Consider the following 26,134-nt stretch of genomic DNA (forward strand, 5'->3'; position numbering starts at 1 on the left):
CATACCATCAATTATTTATCTGACCCCTGCAGGGTTTAACACATTGATCACTGATTCAAAGTATTCTGTCAAAGATACATGTGGGAGTTACTGACATGGTCTCTGCTAATAAGTCCCCTATGTCCCACCTACATGACCTCTGTGCATGTTGGTTTGAGCTAATTTGCTAAAGTGGAGTGTTGCACTTTTAAAATACCTTACAAAATAATGTCACAAATGATTGGGAAAATGCCTACCATCTAAAACTCATTACAGTTAATCAAGTCAGCTTTGCTTTTATCTCATTTCCAGCCTTTCTTACACAACTGACTGACAGCAGCAGGAGAATCTTTCCCAGTAAAAACACAATACTATCACAGTATGTAATGAGAATACTGAATGTATTCTCACCTTACGCAGCTCTCACCGACAAAATACTGAAAAAATTTGCACCTGCCCTCTCCATCTTTTTAAAATTCCTTTTGATAACTGCAAGTATGTCACGTGATTCATTACTGTTCTATTTTTAATATTTGTACTCAATTAACTGTCTGTGCTTTGTTTTTAAATTTAGACTATTTTCCCATTCCCATTTTCAACAATGTGAACAATAAAATTAAAGACTAACAAATGTACTAACTACCTGACAACCCTACTCATAATGAAAAATAATTATTATAATGTTCCTAATATTGAGGCCTACACAGGCTATCCCAGTGGTGATGGTGAAGTGGTGAATCTATGTGGCTAATATTGTTGAAACACACTGGCTATACCATCTCTATTGATGTATAAATGTAGGAAACTAAAAAATCCTAAAATTGTTAGACATTTCCATTCAACACCATAAAATATTATTATTTAACTGTTGGGGCTGAGTGGATAATTTCCTGTCTTCCAAGTGCCTTACCTCTGTACCTGAGCCTGCACTGCCATCTGGTGCTGTTTGGTATGAAACACACACCACATAGCATACATGATGGGAGGGCTGATAGGTCATGTGTTGCATTCAAGTGCTCATTGTAAATACGAGTTGTGTTTTCCAAGTCTTGCTTAGAAATAAAGAATTCTGGTTTTTGTCTGTTTTAGTAATCAAACGTTACGATGCTCGTTTGTCCTATAGCAAAGGAATGTACAGAAAGACTTGCACATCAGGGGGTGGCACGCCACAACATGATGCCTATGACAGTTCCAATGAGAAATGCCAGCTATTAACAATAACAACATAACATACTGAATCAGATCAATATCACATGAGCAGGTAAACCTGTGAAACACCTCCAACTTCACATCTGGTTTTGTCTTGTTTTGTTTTTGTTTAGTTTTTCTCCAGAAAATCATAAAGTGATGCACTTTCCATCTAAGCCATCAGTCTGCCACTTCTATCAAATCTATTACAACTAGCTGGATGCTCATGAAGTCACATAGCGCCTCACATTGTCAATCCGCAAAGCACCGATTGGTCTGACAAATACTTCTTATTAAATCACTCACAACGCACAGCGAGCTGTCTTACCTTAAACCAGCGTCTTGACAAAAGCAGGCGTGAACTTGGTCTCTTTCAGGGCTGTGACTCTTTTTCCAGCGTTGGCTTGTTGCTGCATTGACCCTAGATCATGGCAACACAACAAGAAAAAGTTAATATTGAGAGATAAAAAGGAAATTTGGTTCACATGTACTTGACCAAAACGTAAAGGTGGTGACCTGATGCTGACTGCCGTGCCTGAGCAGAGGGTAACCTCATCTATCTGCTACATCTTGTTGGTTTAGGTGTTGTGTTTGAAATCCAGACACTTTTAGGGAATGATGATAATAACTGTGCCAGCTGATCACCACTCTGTGGATCTGTCATTAATATTTCAAACAGCACTTGAATGCATCTGGTCTAATCTGGTCTAATCTGGGCAGGAACGTCACCAGATGAGAGATGACATCTGTGGATACCAGCTCTTCTGTTCAAGTGAAATAAATGCATGGCTGTTATTTTCTGAGACAAAATGTCTATAACAACTTGCCAGAAGGTTACCCTTATATCATGCTCTGTTCTCTGTGTTTCTCTTTTCCTGCCCAGAATGCTTTTACCCAGAGGAAAAAAGGAGATGGAGCAGCCTGAGGGTAAGGCAGCTTATCAGATCATCATCCATCCATCCATCTCCATCCTGCTCCATCTCCATGTCTTTTTTTTTTCGTTTGCGATGTTGTTGTTGTTGTTTCCAGCTGTTGCTCTAACTGTACAGATTGAACGAGGCCTTGGGCCCCATCATTGCACACAGATGTTCATCATAATGTTACACAATGGAAAAGAAGAACAAAGAAACATGCACTTCATATATACTGAAGATTTTTTTTGCTGTATTGTATGTGAACTGTATTTAAAAATTCACATGTTCAAACATGTTTCAACCTATTCATTCAGATTTTTTAATACAAGTCCACACTAAATTTTAGATAGCCTGTCTATTAAACACTGTGAAGCTGAAATGATTCAATTATTAGAGTTATGTGTTATTTGATGCTTTTACACCTCACATCCACCATGGAAGCAGCAACACTGACACACTCAAGTGTTTTTCACGGAAAATGCTAATTTATGTAAGCAAACAAAACAACAATTCTAGATAGACATTATGGATTTCTGGGACCTAAAATATGCTTTAGGTACAGAGCAATGGTGGTGATATGACTTCAGAAATAATGATTAACGTCATTTCATGACTTTGAATACAGACATATTTACACAGCTAGTAAAAAGCTAAATTTGCTGTTCATTGTGTGAAAGCTGAGCCATTTAAAAGATGGTGGATGTCATACACAACTCAAGCATTGCCCTAAGTTTGAATTTCAAGTAGAACAAAATAGAAATTGCTGCCATGTATCAACAATCCTCCTACAGTATACTGCTGATCAACTACCAACAACACAAACTAACTCCAGTCAGTCAACAATGACCACAAATTGATTCTGATCAGAAAACCAAAGCTACATGTTAATCATTAAACAAACCAAGTCCAAATGTTACAAATGTCACACACACCTAAAAAGTCATGCCTTGTTTTTATGGTTCCATAACCAGTGAACAATCTTCCTGACATCTAGCAAAAATACAATGATCAATCTGTAAGAAAACAAAGTATTCATTGCATTTTTTTTTTACCTTGTGACTCCACGTCTCCTCAGCTACATCCCGTTGGTCAGGGTAAAAGAAACTGTGACTTTCCTCCTGTGTTTTTCGTTGCACTTCAGTAGTTGTCCATGTTGGTCCATTTACATGCTAACATCCTCACAACTCGTTAGGCCACCGACAGACGTCGCATTTTTACGTATAGTTTTAGAGTTACGATCCATCACTTAAAGTGTGTCTCCTCCTGCTACATTGTGATAACCAGAGTTGTCCTTTGTTAATGGGCACATTTAGAGCCTCTGCTAGCCAAACAAAGTGGGCACCGCTTTTTTAAAACCCACTTCACTGCGGCTACCACCTGTTTCTCACTGTACGGCTCCGTCTACCTGGTCAGGCGGGCTTGATTGTGATTGGTCGAACAGACTGTCGATCATCAGCAGTGGCGTATGATTGGTGCAAACAGCAGAAAGAACTTCCCAGGAAGTATCTGTAGTATTATTGTATACTGCAGGAAAATGTTGTGTCCGTGGACTTTCAAAAACACACACACACATGGTTGATGACAAACATAATTTAATTCTTTCTATCAAGTAGCCTATATGAACTACTGGTTGAGGAGGAGATCATTGTGAGATATTTGCAGGAAAATGTTTCTGTAATTATTGATATTTATTTATTGATTGATTGATTGTTATCTCCTCCAGTTGGACCTGGGTTCTACCCTCCTGTGATGCATCAGCTGTCATTGCCGGACGACTCAGAGCAATGGGGTGTGGACCCTTCATACTCCATGACACACAGTGCAGAGGCCAAGGCCAAAGTAAAAGTAATCGGTCGAGGCAAAAAATACAACCTGATGGCTCAAGTGATACCCATATATGGCTTTGGGATCCTTCTTTACATCCTCTACATAATCTACAAGGTGATTACTGTGACTTGCTTGCAAAATACTATAAACTAATACTGTATACAAATTTTATACTTATTTTTCTAATCATAATAATTTTCATGTTCACAGCTGACATGTAAGGGGAAGACTTCTAAAACAGGAAACTACACGACAATTCACAGGGAAAACATGGAGAACAGGATCAGTAAGTTTTACATTTTTGAGACACAATTCCACAAACTATTGGTATTTGTTCATACAGTACAATATGTACAGGTGCAAAGCAACCACACAGCACTGCATATGTGTCAGTGCACATATAAATTTATGCACCTACATGTAGTTTGTTCATATACTGTTTACAGTGCATCATATTTTGATGTTAAAACAGTGCTTTCTCTTGTAAATCTTGTAGTGACAGATTATGAACTTGCCAGGCTTCAGGAGAGACTACTGCAAACAGAGATGATGATGGAGAGGATCGTCTCAGCAAAGGGCCATGGATCTGGGAGGTAAAAGATCTATTTTTTTCTCTTAACACCACTTTTCACTGCCCATAGGACAGGAGAACCAGAGAAATTGCTTCATATTGGGATAAATCAGAGTAGACTTGGCATGGAAATGAAAGTGCTAAAATGAAAGGGAAATTTATTCAAAGGTGGAAAGGCCACTGGCATATTTTACTTAACAGCTGCTGCTACTGCTTTATTCCAAAAAAGTTCTTAGGTCATATAATAGCATGAATTGTTTATGAAGTAACTTAATGTATAAAGAAAAAGAAAAAGGATTCTTGCCAGGCATATAAAAACAGATACACACAGACTCAATAACGTAATCAAAGTGATTTACATTTCATTGATACAGAGAACACCTCAAATCTGGGTGTGATCCTGCTCAGTAAGAGCTTTGAGAAATCAAAAGAATCAGGAAACCGAGACCAAACAGAGAGTCTGCCTTATAGCTAAATCTGAACATGAGAATAATGTAACTGAGAAACAGCAGTTTACTAAACTAGCACAGAGTGACGTACTTCATAGCACCACCATCTTGCCCAGCTCCCATATCTGTGCTGTTCTCTAGTGGCAGAAGGAGGAAGAGTAAAACTACAACATCAAAGAAGGAGGAGAAATTACTCAGGCAACTTCGACAGATCACACAGCTGATGCAAGAGGGCCGGCTGGAGGGGGCATCCCCAGAGATGGAGGCTGAGGAGGTTCCCTACGGTGCAGACTGGGAAGGTACATGAATCTGAATCCTCAAGCTCTTGATGTTGTTTTACAAAATGTATATCTGTTGCATCTACAGTGGAGGATTGTAGCCTTAGAGAAATCCAACTTTATTTAGAAGAATTATAAGAAGCTGTTTCATCTAAGTGTCATTCTGTATTTCTAATGATCTCTTTTTTTGTACATCAATGCAGGTTACCCAGAGGAGACCTACCCAGAGTATGATGATGAGCCCTATGACGGGCAAAGATTTGATTCCATTACGCTGGAGGAACCCCCCAGCCAGCCCACTGCTGAGGCCCTGGCAGAGATGATGGAACAACAGGAGGAAGAGGTTATGGCAAGAAAGTTATCATGTAGTGCAAGAGGAGGATGAAGAAGAGGAGGAGGAAGACGGAGAAGAAGAGGAGGAAGATGAGAATGAAGAGGAAGCAGTGGAGGAAGCAGAGGAGAACATAGAGGAGGAGGAGGAGGAGGAGGAGGAAGAGGAGGCGGAAGAGGAGGCAGAGAAGAGGCAGTTGCTCAGTCCTCGTTTATCCCGGTCTGTAGGAGAAAGAAAGCAGGAGAGAGTTGGTTTGGAGGTGAGCAGAGAGCTGCAGTGTCAAAACGGAGGGAAGAAGCAAATAACCTTCAGCGACCGCGAAGACGTGTTCCACTACCCTAGAGAGGGTACTTATGAGGAGGAGGAAGAGGAGAAGGAAGAGGAAGTGGAAGAAGAGGACGAGGGGACAGAGGCAGAAGAGGAGGAGGAAGCTGACGAGGAGGATCCAGTGATGGAGGCCGAGAGCCTGCAGTTCAGCTGTGAAGGTTCCTTGAACCCAGAGGAGGAAGCAGAGGAGGATGAAGAGTATATGTTGATGTCAGAGCCTGTGGAGGGCGATGGTCGTATACATGCAGACATGCCTAAAGACGTTGGGGTGAGTGGGCTGAGGATGCGCAACAGGAGGGAGACCTGAAGGCCTTTTTAAAACATACAGTGAACTCAGTGTTCCTCACATTGTACTGTGGTTACTTCTTATCCCTACTGTGTGTAAAAGATAGAGCACAAGCTAAACAGAGGCACAGAATGCTGTTTTTGAATAATACTTTTGTACCAATTATAGTTTCCTCTCACACCATCAATATAGCAAGAGGTTCTGATGCATGTCATTTCCAGTGTATTTTGGTTTTAATCCAGTGTCCACAAACAGAGAAAAAATAGAATCTCAGGCTTAAGCAGCATTTAAGCACTTCAAATTGAGTCCATCCAGAGGCCTCTTCACGTCCTTTTTTCTGGCAAAACAGATTTGGAACATTAACTGTTATATTACACTTCACAGTCAATGACATAAGCTGCTCTTATTGTGAAGGCCCTGGACACACATGATCCACCCACAGAGGGCTTTGTACTGATTTGCTTGATTGGACCTATTTTCAGACCAGTGTGTGGAAAATGAGTCTGATTGACAGGGGTGACGCATTTTTCACAGAAGTCATAGATGCTCACAACAGGAACAGAGAATTCAAGCAAGAGTAGTTGATCAGTGAGCAGCACCTGACACTGTCATGTGACATATGGCTCCACCTGGTGGTCCAGTATGGTTCTGCTGCTGAGGGATGCTCCATGTTGCAGTAATGCGGCATAACAGCTTAAAATACACAGCAGCATGATAAATAACATCCAGGGAGCATTGCAAATAACTCCCCAGCAAGAATTATCATGAAGATACAATCCCTCCAGGGTGTAGTAGAGAGAGCAGAGAGTGGACAAGTCTTCTGCAAATATGTAGCAGTAGCAGCAAAGCACATGTCAATATACAGAGTGAATGTGAGCTTTATAAGATTTATAAACACAAACCAGTGCAGTAACATGGGAAGGATGTGGTGGAATAGCTCTCAGCTGCCACAGCAGCTCTGGCAAAATTAAGTCATTAGCTGTTTTTTTTTAGCATTTCTGCCTCCAGAGATTAATGTGATTACGTTACACTTTATTAAAAGCTGCAGGGAAATCCGTCCTCTGCACCTTGATCTGCCATTTGTAAGAAACATAACATTACCATTTATTGTATGTCCTGTTATAAGTACATAGCACTTTTTGATTTTAGGGTGACAGCTGTTCCAACATAATAGTAGTAATAGATGTAATCGATATAATGGAGCAGCAGTCTCCAGGGTCAGTGTTCTCTCTCTGATCTCACAAAAATGCAAAGCAGACAATAGGAAGGACAAAAGAAAAGAGAGACAGAGAGAGAGAGACAGCAAATCATGAGAAATGCAGCTTTAACGAGTCACAGCAGAACTGAACTTCTGTCTGATGTTGACTGTCCTCCCAAATATCCCTGTGATGTTGGACCTGTCTTATGTTGCAGGTGACAGTATAGCATGAAATGCTGCAACCGCTCCTAAAGAATTAGTCTGTGTACAAAGTTTTAGGCAAGCCTCTTACTGCCAGATATGGAACTGTAATCGCCATGCAACCTTTTTTGTTCATATTGTTGTAAAAAAAAAAAAAAAAAAAAAAAAAAAAAAATGAATAAACATGCAAGAATAATACAGTCGCAGTGATCGATTCTTTTCTTTTAAGATAGAATAAAACACATTTATGACTTACTGAAGTTTTATTTTTTTTCCATGATCAAATGACTGTGTCTATACCACCACAGTAAATTGTACACCATTTACTGTACATTACAACGAGAGCACTAAAAACAGAAAGTGAAAGAACGTTTGGTTCCTGGACACATGTATGAAAAGCAGACTTTACAGCAAGAGTATCAACAGTTTTAAAATAGAAATTTAAAATAGTTAGAACACAACTGAGTACAAGAATAGCACATTTGATAAAGATTTCCTCATAACCCACAGTAACAATAGCGGTATCAGAGATTGTTCTTTGCCTTCATTCAGCATTTTTAATGGTCGTAAAATACAAAATACTATTATATATTTGAGAAAGGACACTGCCCCATAAGGAGCGAGAGGAATAATATATTGAGTAAAAATGTGAATAGCAATAAACCATGTGATATAGAAACTTACTGCCAGTCAGATGAGGAATGTTCCCAACTCCACATTAGTGGAGCATAAAATTAATCAAAGGTGTAAAGAGCAAAAGATGAAATAAGTGTTAGCTGTGGCAGAGTCACACTGTTAGTGTGTTTGTTGGCAGTAAGTTGATCTGTGTTGAGTTTGTTTTTTCCAGGTAGGAGACATCAGAAGATATGAGCACAACCTTAAGCCTGAGTGCCTTGGATATTATATCTGCTGCCTGATTAACAGTACAATACTCACGGACAATCGTTAAAATGTTGTCCCACGATGTGCACTTTGGATTACTATCTTCTGGCGGTTTTGCAACCCCCAGCTATTTAACCAATCCAAATGAACCTTGCAATAGACGACTTGATTCAAAGTAGCTACAGAGAAATATTTCCAATGCATGTGAGAACAGCAGGAAAAGCAAAGACCAATTCAAGCTCAGCTCATTTTACGGTCAAAGCGTAACACTGGAATTAGTCTTCAAAGGCACAATAAAGTATGTACAGCTATATCTCATCCACTACTAGACTTCAAAGTAAAGTGCACCATCATCCTATACATTCACATACATGAACACTGTGACACAATATTGTATATGGTACACAGCACAGCATAACATGCCTTTTCCCTGTTCACATCCAAGTCACTAATCGTTTTGTGTGGATACAAGAGATATTCCTCCTTGTGATGCTAATTCATGTGCTTGCAGCTCCATGGAGCAGATACTGCTGAAACTGATGATGACAGAAAAACAAAATGAGCATGTAATAAATACATAAATAACAAAATAAATATATTGTGACGTGCATGTTATTTTTAATTCAGTAACCATACAAGCAGTGTTCATGCTTGAGGGAGTGTGTGACATTGCGTTTTTTTCTTTTCTTTTTTTTTACGTGGCAGACTACATAAAATCCAGTCAACTTGTAAAACTTACAGATGTGTAACTGTTAGTTATAATTTACAGATAAAGAAGAAATGTTAAATTTCTCTAACTACTACATAAAGGAACAGTGTTCGTTTTTAGAATGTCGTTACAGTACAAAATGACTATAGTTATCAAAACAAACAAATTGGATTTTGAAAGTGGATTACTCTTTGTGCTTGTTTTCTTCCACTGACCAAGACCATCCTGAGGTCCCACCCCCCAGCACACACACATACACACACAAAACTTGAGGCCCGTAAAGCATTTTGGGAAATGCAGGACTTCCAAGGTACTGAGGCGGTCTGAAGATCTCAAACCAGCCCTGTGGATTCATTAACAGCCCTTGTTTAGAGGACAGATGGACCAGTTCTCCACATGAACGTCAGGCTCGGATCTATTCACAGGCCAACTTGCTGTCAAAGCTGGAGAGGGCAATGGCAAAGGCTTGCAGGGCACACATTGGGTAGTTATAGTCCATGGTGAAGACATCTTCTGCCACACGGCCAAACTGCATCACAATATAGTCAGCTACAGAGGAGAAGAAGCAGGACACAATGTCAGATAACCTGCTTTGAAACAATGTTTTCCCCTCCCTTTTTTTGTGTTCATTTCCCCAGGCCTGCAGTTCTTCATTTGTCCACCAGATGTCCTCAAACTTTTTTTCCGTCTCATACACCTGCTCTCCTGCTCCCATTTGCAGTTATGTGCTGTGTGTGCATTCTCAAAGTAAGAAACTGTTCCTCCCCTTTCTAACATACTGTAAATAATACAACCATGAAGTTGATCAGTAATCAAATACGAGGGCCATCCCGAACAGTTAAGGAGTTTATCATATATCCGTCTCTCTATCTCTCCTGGTTTCCTGTTGCCTGTCCACTATCTAAAAAGGCAAAACAACTACATAAAACTTAAACTTAATAATCCAATCCATTTGTAAAACCAAAGCTCATTATGAGTAAATATTTTGTTATGGACCGGCTGTCGTCTCACTTAGTTTGACCAAATGCTGTTTATCTTGATTTATATAAAGACTTAAAGATAAAAAGTGACATCCTGAAAGAAAACAGTCACTGGAGGAAAAACAGTGTTGTGATATAAAAACAGATTTTAGAAAAAAAAATACAATAAAATACAAGAAAGCACAATGAAATAAGGCTTCTGATAAACTGTGATCTGACCTTTAACAGGTTTAATTTATTGGCTTATTTCACAGTTTATATTACATCTCATATTTTGCCTGTATTTATTCATATAATTATGAATTTCATAATATACTAAAACACTCACTTTACTGTATAGTACTCTACTGAAAACCTACAGTATGACCTGTCTGGAGCTACTGCAGTGTAATGTTTCAGAGCTAAACTTCATGTCTTTGAGTAAATGCCATGGCCATGGAAAATACTTGCTTGTGATTGGCTGGCAGGCATCCATTTAAATTGTGTAACATAACAACCATCATTCTAAATCAGAATGTTAAACTGCAGGTAACCATAGCAACAGTACTTTTTCTGCTTCCAATTCTGACCGGTGAAACTGACCAACTGTGCTCTTCACCTGCTTCACCTTCCTTTATTTTTGTGGTGGTGTATTATCACATTATCATCACTGGACAACATGACCAGAAAAAACTGTATTTAATAAATGAATGGGTATGAAACTCACGGTCGTTGTCGTGAATGATTTGGAAATTCTTGACGGAGGCCTGAGTGACTCTGCCGTGGAAGTTGAGCACATAGGATTGTGTGTCATCGTTCCACACGGGCGTCTTGTTGTGGAGTTCGATCACGCTCTCTGTGTTCTTGTTCTGCCACCTGGCCAGCAGTGACTCATGGTCCTGTAATGAAGATGAAAAGAATAGCTTCGGACACGGACATCATAGATATCAGACCAATTATGTAAGTATCAGAGGTGGTTGAATTGGTCGGCACAGATGTGGCTATTGAGAAATTAGGTGAGACACACATTTCGTGGGCGAATAGACACTCTCTCATGGTCCATGTTCATTCCAGGGATGATGACACTCATTTTGCGAGGTCCTTTGAATCCTAAGACATTGGTTTCCTGGATTGAAGAGATGATAAATCATATTGTGTATTTACAAAGATTAACATAGGATGATATATTATTACATTAAATGAAAAACAGCAGATGTTTTTAGAGCATTAATAACAAAAGCAAATGTTGTGTTATTGTGCTATTGAGAGTTATCTGTGAAAGCCATTCTCCTTTATAGATAATCCATTGGATTTACAGTTGCTAACAGTTGATAATGAAAAGCCCTGACTCCTCAGTTTGTTAATGTCTTTACCTGATTATCTGAGTCTGATTCTCTAAATGAAACTGTGCATTTCAAAGGTCACCAGACACATTAACCTGGTTGTTGTATTTTCAGAGGAAATACAATGACATGCCATGATATATAACCTTTTTTTTTGTTTGGACCTCTGATATTAAATTATTCCATGTTAGTAGAAAAACAGTACTGCATATAGTATTACTTATTTCCATCCTACCCCTCCTCATTCATCTTCAACAACATAAAAAACAGTACAGCTTTGTTTTAAGAAGCACTCTGACCAACTCACATAGCAAATGGCTGCTAGTTCTTGACGCAGATTGCTGGCTTCGAGGCTGGTGGTGCTCTTCATAGGGTTCAGACCACTGTCATATACAGTGAACTTGGTTCCCATGAGGTTAGACCTGCAAAAGAAAACATAACACACTTAAGGTGTCTAATTATGGATCTGTGTGTATGTGTGTTCCTGAGAGAAATGAGAACATGAAGAGCATTTTAAAAGCATCCCTCAGTTTGTCAGTGAATGATCCTATAATATTTTTAATACTGCCTCTAGTGGGCAAACACTGCACTGCAGCTCTGCTACTGAATGTGCTGCACAAATGCTGCATTAATAGCATCACCATTACATGGTGAGTGTGGTAGTTTACACATACACATGGTAGGTAGTTTGGTCTCACACTGGTTTTTCAAAGACTCAGCTTAAAGCACCTGACTGTATACCTCTTATGAGCCGTACCTCTTTTAGGCCAGGCCCCTCGAGAACTTGAGAAGCACTAGATGAAAGGTCACCGTTGATTTAAATTTAGGTCTCCATCATTCAAGTGGGATTGTGATTGCAAAGGTTTGAGCCATGCATCGACCACTGGTCAGGCGAGCTCTGAAGATTAAAGGCTGCACAGAGCCATATTTGATTAAACTCCCAAGGAGTTTCCATGGAGCTCCTAATGCAGCCTTAAAGCTGTCTCTGCGGATTATATCACTCCTCACTTCCTACCTGACGGTGGCCTTAAACACTAAATGAATTTACAGCTAATGTATATTTATGAGAATGAGGAATACGACAATGGTTCATACAGTAAAGTAACATACATTTTTTACATTAGATATTTTCTCTAGTGAAGCTGAAAGAGAACAGGACATTAAGTTGATCTATTTAAAGGTGGCTTACATGTGTGAAGGTTAATATGAATGTACCATTCAAGTAGCTCTTATTAACTGTTCCATACATTAAGCAGTTAGATCCTGATTTGTTCATGACTCATTCCTCAGTAGCTACAGTGTGCACAGTTTTCTGAATCTTCCTGTAAAGTGTTAATCATATAGTCCTTTCACAGGGATCCTAAGCGTTTATAAATCAATGAATGGGGGCTTCACAGCGTACATTATTCCTTGTGTGGGCAGCCAGAAGTTTTCATGTAGCAAAGCCACTGAGGACTTACCTCAGTTTACCAATGAAGCTCTCTCCACCTCGAGACAGATCAGTGGGATCGATGGAGATGAGGTAATTAGACGTTTTACTCTTTTTCCTCTTCCTGCCAGCGAGCAGAAACACCTAAGCCCGAAGGTAAATTAGAGAAATAAAAGCTCCACCTGTACACTTAAAGGTAGGTAAATCCTGCTGCTCACAGTAGCAGGGCTTCTGTTCCCTGACCCTTCTCACCTTCTTGCCGTCCTCTCTCTCCAGATGAAGGTAGTAGGTGGGATACATGCCTCTGTCCATGCCCTTCTTGTCTCTGGTGATTCTGCACTTCACTCTGACCCCCTGGGGCGCAGGTCGCAGAGAAAACTCTTCGAGGTCGTCCACATCGATGGCGGGTTCACTGACTGGCGGAGTGGGTGCCGAGGCCACCTCCTGTAGGAGAAAACAGCCCACACAGGCCGAGGCCCCTCGTGAGATGGTTGGACCGGTGAGTGATGCATTAGAGATGACTTTCATTAGAGTGGAGTAATGAGCCTGAAGATCAAATCGTCCACTGGGACTGAGAATTAGCACACATTGTCTAAAATAAGGACCTGATGTAGAGACGGAAGATGGGAGTTGAGTGGAGTGGAATGAGGTGCAGGGAAATGATGGTTATCAGTGCAATTTCAGCCGACGTTTTGATTCTGAATGGAGCGCAGCAGCTAAAAAGAGGCTCACATGGTTATCTGACCTGAGCCATACTGTAATTATCAGACCTGAAACAGAGAAAAACAAAACCTGCATTTCTTATCTGTGGATTCAAACATTAGACCAAGCTGAACCAAAGCTTGCTGACCTTCAGGTCATCAGAGGCATGCAGAATAACACCTGAAAACAACTTATATTTTCAAAATAATTAAAGGTTCAAATGCACATTAATGCTTACAATTGTCCACCTGAGCCTTTATGCAAAGCTCTTTGCTTCAGGTGAGTATCTTCTAACCAAATGACCTTTTTTCCTTTCAAATCTCTACAGGCAAACACAGTGTCTGTATGAGATTACTGTTCCACCACCTTTAAACAGTATCATCTATACTGTGACATGCCCAGCACAATGACTTTGAGAAATCTGTGTGGTAAATAAATAAAGGACACACCATGAAAAGCAAAGGCCCAAAATAATTCCAGTATTGTTTGTAGAAGAAAAGAGAAATCAAAAGGCCACTGCACTTTATTTGTATCACATTAGGACATAATGGTCTATTACTGTACTTTCAGCCCTGAAACTGTTTTAAATAGAGTCCAGCTGAGCAACTAAATTGAATCTACATTTCTCTGTGCTTGTTATTCAGAGGTAAAAGGTGCTGCTCGCTGGGCAGAATAAAGACACATCACAGCAGAGTGAAAGCCTGTGCTGCAAACTTCATTTTACCTTGCATGACTTCTTGCTGGTGGCGGAGCCTGGTCTTGTGTTGCTGTTGAGCTGCGAGGAACTGGAGCTAATTTCATCTTCATCATCCTCTTCTTCATCGAAGTTCATACTGCTGGATATTCCTTCACAAAAAACAAACAAACAAACAAAGGTGTCACTGATTTTTCTTCCTCGGCTGTTAATTGGATAAAATGAAATGCAGCCTCCAACAGGAACACATTCATCTGCTGTCACACATCATTGTTCTTAGACGCTGCTGTAAAAACAACATCTTCACAGTCTGAGGTTTAAACTGAATAACTCACGTCCCATGTTTGTGTGTGCACGTTGTTCACACGTTTCCACTAAATGATAAGTGAAACCAGGCGTCTGAATTCACCACAGTCAGTGTTTCATTGCATTAAGTCTACTGCCATTCAGTATCTGACTTTCCATGCATACTGACGTCCAGGTGAATGTAGATAAAATATAAAATGAGTGGTAAATCAGTAACTTTGACTGTTTGCCAGAGGTCCATCAGTCCAGTCATCCAAACCCAGGACGAATAACACTGTTTACCACAATATTGTCCCTGAACATCAGATTTGAAGTTGGTCCACACAAGCCTGTGTTTTCACAGAAACAAACTCTGCTTATCTGCTGTAAAGTTTCTGATCACACTGCATATTAACACAGTTGCTATTTTGCTAATTTATTCTAATGAATAAATTATCAGGAAATAAATTTTAGTGATAAAATATGATGACCTGAAAGAGCTAAGTACAGCATCATGATAAGACGGTAACAATGATCTCAAAATGTCACGAGTATTCTTCACATTTAAACCCAGAAGCTAATAATAAGGACTTGTGTCCATGGCATCTGCTCTGTGTTGTCTCACAATATAATCACCAGTATTTAGACGTGTAAATTACAGTTACACAACACTACACCAGTCACCACAAGGAGTGTAGCAGTGATCAGTGTTTACAGTGATTCTCATATTCCTTAAGTATCAAAAAATATGTTGCCAGAAAAATATCTAAGCGTCACACATTCAGTGTTTGAACTGTGTCATTCAGACACTGGGTCTTAAAATGGAATTTCTATTTGCAGTTTTGAGTCCTAACATGATTCAGTGTGTTTCAGCCATCCTGCCAACAACACACCACAGCAGCAGCCCAGAACGCCCTGGGTATAAATATGGACTCAGGATTGTGCTCCGGCAGAACGCTGACAGTACCTTTCTTGAGCATGGTGACGCGCAGGTCCTGCTTACTCTGTGACTGGGTGCAGCTCATGACGGGCTCTCCCTCGGCCTCCTCCGTGGTGGGGTGCCCCACTGTCAGGATCTGGATCTGACCATCATCCTGCTGGGAAGCCAGGCCGTCGATCGCTGCAGAGCCACTGATCCCACAATAAACAAATTCCATCAGAATACAACTACGCTCCCTAACATCAGGATCTCATGTTAACATCCAGGAAATGCCCAAAAGAATCCCAGCAAAGGAAAACAAAGGTGTTGCTATTAAATAAACAAGACTTCAGGTATATAGTCAACACTTGGCTGTGTAAATGTGATAACATTTCCACTCAGCTGAATGTGTGGGTGTTTTAAGTGATTGCTTTGCTAACTGTCTTTTCTGTTTAATTAGCCTCTGATGTATAAGAGAGAAGAACATTATGTCCGTGCTACCACAGACATTCTCCTCATACAGTAGAAGCACCACAACAGAATAAAGATGATAAGAGAGTGAAATAGTGCGAATGGACATTCAACAGCACCGTTTGAAATGGTGACTTTGTTTTCTTCTTTGTTTTGTCTCTTCTGGTTAAAAAAGCTGGAAATCTTTCTAAGAGGAGGTGTACACGTAGGAGGCCAGTCTGTATTTATTTTGCTTTATTTAGATTTGGATTTCATTTTAAATCCCAATTAACAGCACTTAACCAGTTATTTTTAGTGAGTGCAGAGTAGCTTAGTAAAATCACTCTGCAGTGCGCCTGGGGCAGAGAGATGGGTCCATCAGTGGTGAGTCTGGACGCTATTGCCCTGATTAATCTTTTACCCCAGTGGAATCCCATTAACTTTTTTTTTTCTTTTTCTGGGACAAAGTCATTCCAAAGAGGAGCATCTGCTCTACTGTGATAGATGAGATGACAAACATCTCTAATGTCAGAATCTATTCCACAGAGTTGCATATTTAAAATCTTGCTTTTCAATATCAGTTCCTTATTGTTCTGTAATGATGATTTAGTGTTTAAATTTTCTGGTAAATATTTGGACTAACACAGCCGGGGGTTCAGTCTGAAGTAACAGTGAATGTAGAAGAGCACAGAAGCGTTGTAGATGTGGAGCACATCACCATTTCAACACACGTTTTTCCTCTTCCATCTAAATAGTTTAAAGAATTGATGTCTCCACTTGTGGTGTGTCAGCAGGCTGACAGCACTCAGACTGTCATACATTATTACAGACAGTTGAGCCCTGACAAGCATGACACCACAGCGGTGGCTAAGAGGGCAGTTTCAGCTGGCTGTGTTTGTTGCCAGATGTGGCTTGGAAAATCAGCAGGCGAACCATTATCTGAGGATTGTAAAGAGGGCTGGAGTGGACAGTTGCAGCTGCTGGATAATATGTGGATTCTGCCTCCTCTCTTTCATACTGTGGCCTGCTTCTAATCTGCTTATTTGGTATTTAAACATGAACAGGAAAAACCTGGAACAATATGCTTGAAAAACAATACCCTAAATTTGCCAGCAGCTCAAATATCTTCTGTCTGTTGTGCTTTTTTGTGGTCTTTTACCTTTCCTGACCTCCTCCTCTCTAACTCAGTCTGTCAATCTTTCTTGCAGCGCCTGTCCATTCACCTCAGTTCTATCTACTCTTCACTCTGTCTGACAACCAGTTTGTCTTAATACAGGCAGGCTGACCTTTGTGCTTCCCCTTCCTCTCCTTCTTGTCGCTGCCAGTCTGTGGAGTGGAGCTGGCCGAGGCTTTGCCCTTTTTGGCTGAGCGAGGCGGCTGCATGTCCGCTATCACCTTCACCTCCTCCTGTTCAGCTTCTTGCACTGAGCACAGGGATGGAGGTGAGCAGCAGCGCGAGCGCGATTATCAGGCAGGATGGACAGAAAAGAAGAGAAATGGAAAAGAGAGTTTAGATCCAGTGTAAATTCACTGAGAAGAGAAAAATGAGAAAATATTATGTTTAGCAGAAATGTTATAGCTGTGTGTAGTAGTTTAAACAGGATTATGTGCTTTTTCCTTCAGTAAGTCTCTGGCATGAAATAATATTAAAACATGAATACATAAATTCTACATTAAAAAAAGCTGTGGTTGTAACTTCAGATAAAATGTTGGATTTTATAACTGTGAGGTGAAAAGGGAACTCAAGTCAAATCTCATAATATCTATTACAACTCAGTATTTTTTGTTACTTGGCTGCTATTCAGTGCCATGTAAACATCAACACTAGTTCAGATTCACTAAAAAGTAAAGAGTGACAACTTCCTGCTTTTGAATAGCGATATATAATGTTTAACAGTGAATAGATGAAAGATTTATTTCATCTTTAGGGGGGAAATAACATGCTTATTATTCCCCTTCTTTCTATCAGAATATTAGCCTCTTCTCTCTGTAGGAAATGTGACAGTTCAGGGCCTTGAGCCCAGAAAGTGGTCCTCAGAAACAGGGATTAGATGCTCTGCTCTGGTCTCTGTGTGCAGATAAGAAGACCTCATCAATCACAGTCCAAACACTAAACACTAAGCGCCTGCAGTAGATGGTACAGTGTGTTGTTTTGGTTCTGCATGGGCACTATTGTAACATTTCTGTGGTTCTATATGGTTTCTATTATTCAGCTTCAGGTTTTTATAGTTCTGTGTTTGGTGACTGTGCTACTTGTAGTTTTAAGAGGGAGAAGAACAAATACTTCCTCTAAATAAGACAGATTGATCAAACAAGCAATCTGACATCTTTGTTTGTTCAATCCATCCTGTTTCTTAAATCCTCTATGTGAGCCTGAATCATCAGAGCTCCAGAGCAGTGCCGGTCGTACTAACCATGGTAGATAGTGCTGCTGTTGCTGCTGAGGTAGGATTCCACCAGCGGAGCCTGTTCCTCGCTCTGTTTGGTCCGACGAGTGCGAGACCTCCCGTCCACGTTAGACTGGACCATCAGAGGCTCCTGCCTCTTCTTCTTCTGCTTCTGTTCAAGGAGCGCTCGCTGTTGTGGAGGTTTACACAAGCACCCAAACATGTCCAGAAGGAAAGATAATGAAGGCACAGTTTCAGCAAATGAAATGAAATCATACATTATTAATTAAGTAAAAACATTATGTAATTTCTTCACTGACTGATTAGGTAAAAATGTTGCTGCTTATTGTTTGGGATCACCTCAGTTATGTTTAGTACAGTGACTGCTTTAAAAGGCAAAGCTTTAAACCTTTCTAATCCTCTCCTTGTGAGAAAGATAAACTGTATAAAATAGTTTTCCATTTTAAAATAATCTAGTTTGTGTTCATCTCTTATGATGCTTTACATACAACATTTTCTTATGCTTCATCTTCACAGAGTGCCGAGAGCACGTGGCAATAACACCGTCTCAGATAACTCTGTTAGCCAGGAGAACAATCTGAGGATGTGCTGTCCAAATCACTTTGACCCCAGGCTGGATATAGCTATTCATTTGGACTAAGTGTCAGCTATATGCAAGTCCTCAAACCAGAACTCATCAAATATTGAAGGTTTCTATTAGTGGAGAATTCAGGCTGCAGAGCATCAGAGCTCTCCAGTGTGCTCTGCCAAGACAGTGACGGCTGTAACAGCAGGTACATTTACACAGTACGCAGATCTGAAGATTAAGGCTTTGACCTGTGGATGACACACTTAACGTAAAGTTTGGTAGAAGGTTTGAAATGCACAGTTCTCTCAGCTTCTTAAAAATAACCAGCGAGGAGAAAACATTCATTTGCTTCAGTGTAAAGAATGAGGATATTAATCAGTAATAATTTGTTTTGAGGTTATATGTCTAAGCTAGGTTAAGTGAATAACTACAAGTTAAGAAAGGTTCTTCATCATTCAAGCATGGATGACAAGGAACACAAGGAGTGCAGGAGCATTTGATGCAGCTCTGACAACAGAGCAGTGTTTAGAGCGTGATCCTCCACTGACAAAACCCAGGTTAAAGAAACAGCTGGATGACACAAAGAGCAGTTTTCACTACACAGAGAATAGAAGTGAAAATGGTTGCCCTGCAGCCTGGCCGTGTGTTTTGTCTGTTACTGACAACAAACAAGGACAGAAGCAGTCTCAGTGAGCAGAGTGTGGAAACGTAAAGAGCAGGAGACCCTCACTCTCTGCTCTTATCCTTTATGTGAGGCCTTGTTTTTGGTGTATCAGCAACACTTTTTAATACAGTCTGTAATTTACACTGTCGTATGAATCAGGCACCAAAAATGAGTTACTGGTTCCTGCTGGAGATTTAAATGCAGTGGGAGAAAACAAGAGTATGGGCTGAAAAGGTTTAACATACATACAACATACATGTGAAACGTAATGAAATAATATAACATTTAAATGAAGGTGGATCAAAGATAACTTAAGTTTAATGAGGAGTCTAGTATTTATTATTTTATATCTTTAGATAACATGGAAAGACAAATATTCATATGTCTTGTTTTCTTCCACAACAATTACATTTAAGTAGCAGGAGCAACTGGTAAGGACTTTATTGGTACTTTATTCAGACAAGAAATTATATAGAGTAGCAGTAGGTCTATTTTATTCCAATCCACAATATATAGTCTCAATATAATAATCTAGGTTATCACAGTGTCTAATCATTTGCCTTATAAAGCAGTGTTTGTCATGTTTTAAATGTTTTGCTTCATACTGTTTTTACTTTAACTTGTAGACTGATTTGCTGAATGTTAAGTCTTGCAGAGCATTACACACATCCTCTCACCCCCACACCACACAGAGATAACAAGTCCTCGCTGTCCATTTGTGGCCACATGATGGAGCAGCGGAAGTTTATGTCATGATAAAACTGCCACTGTTATAATTGATTTTGCCCGCGAGTCACTCTATTATCAGAGCTGCAGGAAGGAGAACGAACACTCACCTGTCTGTCCAGCTTCTGCTGTCGGAGGTTGGTGCCCTCGTCATCTAAAGTGCTGCAAAGAAAGAGCAAGAAGGAGGGAGAGTGGTGTTAAAAAGCTGAAAAGCATAATAAACAAACTGCTTCACTTCATTCACTTGCTGCTCAGAAACGGCAACGAAAGGTTAAACACTGTATTCTAACTTCATTGCTGTAATATGCACCATAATGAAGCTTGTTGTGAACTTCAGGAAACAGTGCGTTTGTTTCTGCTGCAAGACATTTAGTTTTCACAGTGAAACCTAACTACTGCACAAAGAAAATACATGAGGTCATTACTCCCTAAAACACAAAAAGGAAATTAGATAATTCAATGAAAATAATACATATACTTATTTCCCATGAGTGTATTAACTGTATAAAAGGCCTTTTTATGGCTTCATGCATTAAAAACTATTTACTACCACAGTGTAATACTAGAGGAGGATTAAATGTAGACTGTCTTGTCTTATATTTTGAGGTGAATTACAAAAAAGTCTTATGTTATAGGTATGCATTTATCTGTTGCATACATACACACATTCCAGTTCTCATTAAAATAGGTTTGTTTTTTTTATGATAAGAACATGTACAGAAAATTACAACAAGGCTTCAGATGCATCAGTCAGTTGCAAAATACAAGTGTTAAAAGGGACAAGGCCAGTGAGCTAACAGCGTCATAGCTTCTTAGATAAAGGTGTTTATATCTAATGAAGTGGGCAGTGAAACAGTTTAATGAGAATATGTGTACTTTGATAGATGCAGCCTTCAATAATAAGGGCCAGGAGAGCTCTTTACAAAGCTGTCAAATAGCTTCTTCTCAGTCAGTACAATAGGAACATAATCAGAGGCATCTCCTGAACATGACATAAGTGGTGTCACAGTGCCCCAAGACGGAAAAAAACATATAATGAAGGCAGCCCATTTCATTAGTGACAGAAGAGGAACAGTTTGAGGGAACCTTGGTTTCCTTTGTTGAGTAGATAGAAGCCAAGATGTCCTTGGTTTTCCTCACACAAAGACACCACTCTTTCCTTGAGACTCATAATCTGGTTTTCCTGTAGATTATGAAATGTGTCATAGACCATTATAAGTTAATTTGAACTAGCACGGCTTTAAAAAGTGATTTTTGACAAGAAGGCGTCACAAGCCAAGAGTGACGGGTGGTGCATGTGCAGAGCTTCTAAACTATTTCCACAGAGATTAAGTTATACTGCAGAGAACAGCATTGTCACAGTTTGTCTTCCAATCCATGGCTCACACTTAAGACCTCTTAAGTAACTGTATGAGTGAACATATGGACGGCAGCGTCTGTCACAGGAAGAGCAGACACAGAGGGTTTAGGGATGGTGGATGTCGTATGTTGTACAGACTGTAAAGCTCTTTGAGGAACGTTTATGAATTTGGGCGATGAATAACATTCACAACTTGTCCTGTATGTGCTGCAGCACAATCACTCATTTTAAACTTCAAGAGACTGTGTGTTGTACATAACTTCATGGTTATTTACCCTCTGAGTCCTACTAGTGTAAGTGCTCTCCACCAGGTTACAATGCTACTAACCGTATGTATGCTGCCATTTTTTATCCCTCTCAAAACCATTCTTGTGTCCTTTGTGGCGAATCTAATATCTGATGCAGTGCAAAGACAGTGCAAGGACAAAAGGAAATTGTGGAGAATTCTCTGTAAGAAAACCATCTTTTCCCAGCAGCACGGTACACAACTGACTGCACAATGTCAACCACACATCTGATCTCAGCCTGCATAAAGGATTCTCTGAGCTCGCTTTGCTGAGCAGATTGTTCTGAAGCAACTGGGTAATATCTTCCTCTACAAGAACATCAGTATTGACTTGAACATTATTGGATTTTGGTGGGGCCCTGGACCCAGACATAATGTCACTGGCCTGAGCTCATGCCTAAAGGTCAGTGTGGCACAAACAATGTCAGTGAAATGAACGTCTAAATGATGGCAGCTGGTTGACCCTGGTTACTGAACACCTAAATACAGACATTAATCAACAAGAACAGAGCTGCAGCTGTTTATTATTTTGACCAATAAGGTGGTGAATATTGAGATAAAACATTTTAGAGGGAAGTATGTGCTGTTTTAAAATTCTGCATTATTTAAAGCAAACGCTGATTAATATTCTTTTTGTCAAATCAATTGATTAATTGACAAATTGTTTTTGCTTGATTTTTGCAATTTTCCCACTTTTTATTTTTACTGAGCAGCTACTTTTATTTTGAGTGGGGATGTGAAATTCTACTAATGTAGATTTAAAATAGAAAATGAGTGATAACAGAGCCATTATGTGAACCCCTCCTCTTCCAGTTTCTGCTGATTGCTTGTTGGTGTGGGAGTTTGTTTATCTGCCTGTTTCTTTAGTCGTGAATGGAGGAATAAGTGAAACTCATCTGGTGCAAACAACTACAGATCAGACAAAACAGCAAAATGACAGCAGATCAAATTATGAATGTATTTGTGACGGCGTGTTCTCCACAAACAGAGTTAGAATTTGACAGATGCCAGTCTTTCTCTCTAACGTTGTTAAACATCGTCTTCATTCCGGCAACAGCGCTTCATTTCCACTTTTTTCTTTTCTTTTTCTTGTATTTCTGCTCTTGTACAACGTCATTATTTTCTCTGTGATAGAACTGACCCCCTCCTGTGCTGCCTTTGGCTCTGCTCTCCAGTAGCCTACATAAACTGCATTTACTAAAGGTGAATAGATTAATCACTCATTAACAAAACAACAGGGTATTTATCCAGCGCTGGTGATTGGCTGGTTGCTCCCTGTTTCCACTGTCCTCCCCTTTCACTGCCTGAGCTTTTAATTGCTGGCAACAGACTCACTGATTGTTCCTTGGGTTTGTGCGGACGGGCATCTCAGAGACCCCTGAGAAACCTCAATGGTTCCTAATTAGAGGGCAATGAGAGGTTTCCTCCAGAAGAGATGGAGAGAATGAGCTACAGCAGAGGAGAAAAGGAGCAAAGATGGAGGGGTAGAGTCGTCTGCTGGTGTATGATGAGTGAGAAAATTAGATTATTTTTCCAGCACTCTTATTTATGACTGAAATTTCTTTTGTTTTGTATCCATTAAGCTTTTTTTTTTCATATAAATGCAGATGGTTTTTCCTCACACTGTTTATTCCATTTCATTTTTCTGCCTTCTAAAGGACATTGTTTTGTGCAAATTACAACGCAAATGCTCTTATTGTATATTCTCTTACCTTCTGACTAATATGTGTATGTTTAAAAGCCACATTTTACTCTCAGCAATTAAAAACCTTTCATGTAAAATACCTAACTGATGTAAAAATAATGTGACATCTAAATGATAAATGCCCATACAGGTGAATGTATGGATTTACATTATCAGTTTGGTTGATTGCACAACACTGTCTCATAATTGCAGGGCTGATTGTTAAACTATAATTAAAAGAAGAATGCATTTCAACATTATGTCTGAGTTATAATGTCATACATTTTTTTGCTTGTCAAGTGTTTATCTGTCAGCATGTTTAATGGCAGCTGCAGCAAATCTCTTTTCATTTACCATCATGTTGCACTGGTGCATGATAAATAAAGCCGGTGGGTTAGGGTTAGAGCCTTTTTATTCTCCTCTGTCAAAAGCCCGAGTGGTGACAGTGGAAAGTCAGCCCTGTAGCTCCAGATCAGTCAGTGAATATTCAGCCTACCTGTATCTCTGCGCTACTGACTAGTTTGACGACAAAAGCCCACACAGATGCAATGAAAAAGTATTTACCTCCCACTCTCTGTCAGACATACAGACAAACAAAGCACTCCATGTCTGCAATCAGAGTAATCAAGTGTGTGAATAGGCATCAGACAGGAAGATAATGACACAAACAGAGCTGTTCCAGTGGAGGTCAAACAGCTCATTATGGTGGAGAGTCTCTGGTCACTCTTGTCCTGCAACACACTGATGATGAGGTTTACAGGAAGGTTTATATTCTGCTAAAGCAACATCAGTTATTTACTGTAACGCAGTGAGATTGAAAACTCAAGGTGGAAATGCTCTATATAAAACTATAACTATACTACTATCTATATGTCATCAAACATGACAAATCTGAAAAACCCCTAATCTGAGAAGATCACAACTCTCATCAAACAAGGCAGCAAAAAGAATAAAGCCTGTCATTTGTCATTTGTCCCTACCCACTGACACAACACAAAGGGGCGTGCCAAGGGCAGGCAAACCAAAACCTTTGTTGTCATGGTAACAATACACGGTTAAGGTTGTGGAAAGGCTGCAGTTTGGTTAGGTTTTGAAATCAGATTTTACTTCACTGACGATCTCAAACGCACACACATCACAAGATTTTAAAATGATGGAATCATGCACTACAGGATGGGAACAATCGGGGAGCAACGCAGCACCTCACGTGCTCTCAGGTGGAAGCAGACACAAACAGAATCGAGGCTTCGGTGCAACAACTTTCTATAACGTTAATAATAACCTGCAGTGAGAAAAAAAACTAAAGCAGACAGCTGAATGAGCCTGGATGAGAAAATGAATGCGTCGTCTATTCTTCAGTGTTAACTGTCAGATTTAACACCTGTCAACATTAGCATGCTAGCTAACATTATCAGCTGTTCCTGGACTGATGTGATGATAATCGGAATCATCCAGATTTCAAATCACAACCCTCATGAGTCTGCGAGCACCTCTGAGGGTTTGATACCCCTCACAGTATCTGATCATCTGGGCTAAACACTGGCACAGACCATGATCCCAGACCAGGTTTCTCCTCTGATTGTTGGGAAGGGTGAATCTGAGAGAAACAGGCCTAAACTAAAGGTTTACTTCCTCCTTTGCTCCCTTCATAATTACTATGGCTACCAGAGGTCACCAACAATAAAATTTAACAGTGGGTCGTAATAAGCTGACGCACAGACGACCTATCGACTGGTTTTTACAGGACAGTCTCTGTGTAGTTAACGTCTAGTGGACAAAACCTTCTATTTATGATCAGAGATTTGTACTGAAGCTCATTTTTTCAACATAAACTGAGGATCTAAATCATATTTAGAAGCTGCTGGGTCTGATTCGTCTGCATGCCCATATTTATTTTAAAATGTATTTGTAAATGAATATTTCTGACAGTATGAAAAAAGCAAATAAACCATTTGTATAGCTAAAATTTAAGGATGGAATTACCTTGGCGAAATTCATTCATTCACTCTTTTCAATTTCATCATGTGCATCATGAAAATGAAAACTGAAATAGTTCTGACTTGAGACAATTAAAATTTAGATTTGGCCACAAAAAATACAGTGGATTTTCCATTAACTCAGCCAGCCTCGGATGAATTTGGCACAGCTGGGTGGAAGATAGGAAATGACTATTATCGGTCTGTGAGACTCCTCTTCACACTTTTAAAACAGTTTTATATGCATCACTGGGTTTTATATGCATGAGAGTCATTGGCTGATGATTTTGCAGCAGCACCTGGCAACACTGGAGGACAATCCAATACACACACAACAATGTGTTGAATTTTCATTTGCATGGTGGAATGCATGACATTTGATTGTGACAGACTTAATCAGATGAGTACTGCACAGACCAACACTGACCCTGTAGGTGAAGCAAATGATAAAGCTAATACTGACATGATGTGAGAGTGTAAGGAAACTAACAGAAGCATGGAGTTAATGTTGTGTTCATTACACTCATCAACTCAGATATGA

General features: G+C 39.8%; 2 protein-coding genes across 3 annotated transcripts in view; one reads left to right on the forward strand and one right to left on the reverse strand.

Moving 5' to 3' along the window:
• The first annotated feature begins 1,976 nt into the window (after positions 1–1,976).
• On the forward strand, positions 1,977–6,217 carry ric3a (RIC3 acetylcholine receptor chaperone a). Its single transcript, XM_018685003.2, is given in 7 exon segments — positions 1,977–2,094; positions 3,805–4,022; positions 4,119–4,194; positions 4,405–4,501; positions 5,070–5,227; positions 5,410–5,570; positions 5,572–6,217. Coding segments are annotated over 7 exon segments (1,428 nt in total). The 3' UTR covers positions 6,172–6,217.
• Positions 6,218–7,793: 1,576 nt separating this feature from the next.
• The window catches only part of tub (TUB bipartite transcription factor), a 38,836-nt gene continuing 20,495 nt past the window's right edge, over positions 7,794–26,134 (reverse strand). For both annotated transcript variants that reach the window (XM_018685001.2, XM_018685002.2), the window contains exons 2-12: positions 20,398–20,449; positions 18,336–18,498; positions 17,208–17,345; positions 15,520–15,672; positions 14,298–14,419; positions 13,124–13,315; positions 12,903–13,015; positions 11,750–11,864; positions 11,127–11,225; positions 10,827–10,998; positions 7,794–9,689 (exon numbers count right to left, since the gene is read on the reverse strand). In XM_018685001.2, coding sequence (XP_018540517.1) covers positions 9,556–9,689; positions 10,827–10,998; positions 11,127–11,225; positions 11,750–11,864; positions 12,903–13,015; positions 13,124–13,315; positions 14,298–14,419; positions 15,520–15,672; positions 17,208–17,345; positions 18,336–18,498; positions 20,398–20,449 — 1,453 coding nt within the window. In that variant the 3' untranslated portion in view covers positions 7,794–9,555. The remainder of the gene's footprint in view (positions 9,690–10,826; positions 10,999–11,126; positions 11,226–11,749; positions 11,865–12,902; positions 13,016–13,123; positions 13,316–14,297; positions 14,420–15,519; positions 15,673–17,207; positions 17,346–18,335; positions 18,499–20,397; positions 20,450–26,134) is intronic.

Source organism: Lates calcarifer, linkage group LG2 (assembly GCF_001640805.2).
Source record: "Lates calcarifer isolate ASB-BC8 linkage group LG2, TLL_Latcal_v3, whole genome shotgun sequence".
Lineage (NCBI taxonomy): Eukaryota > Metazoa > Chordata > Actinopteri > Centropomidae > Lates > Lates calcarifer.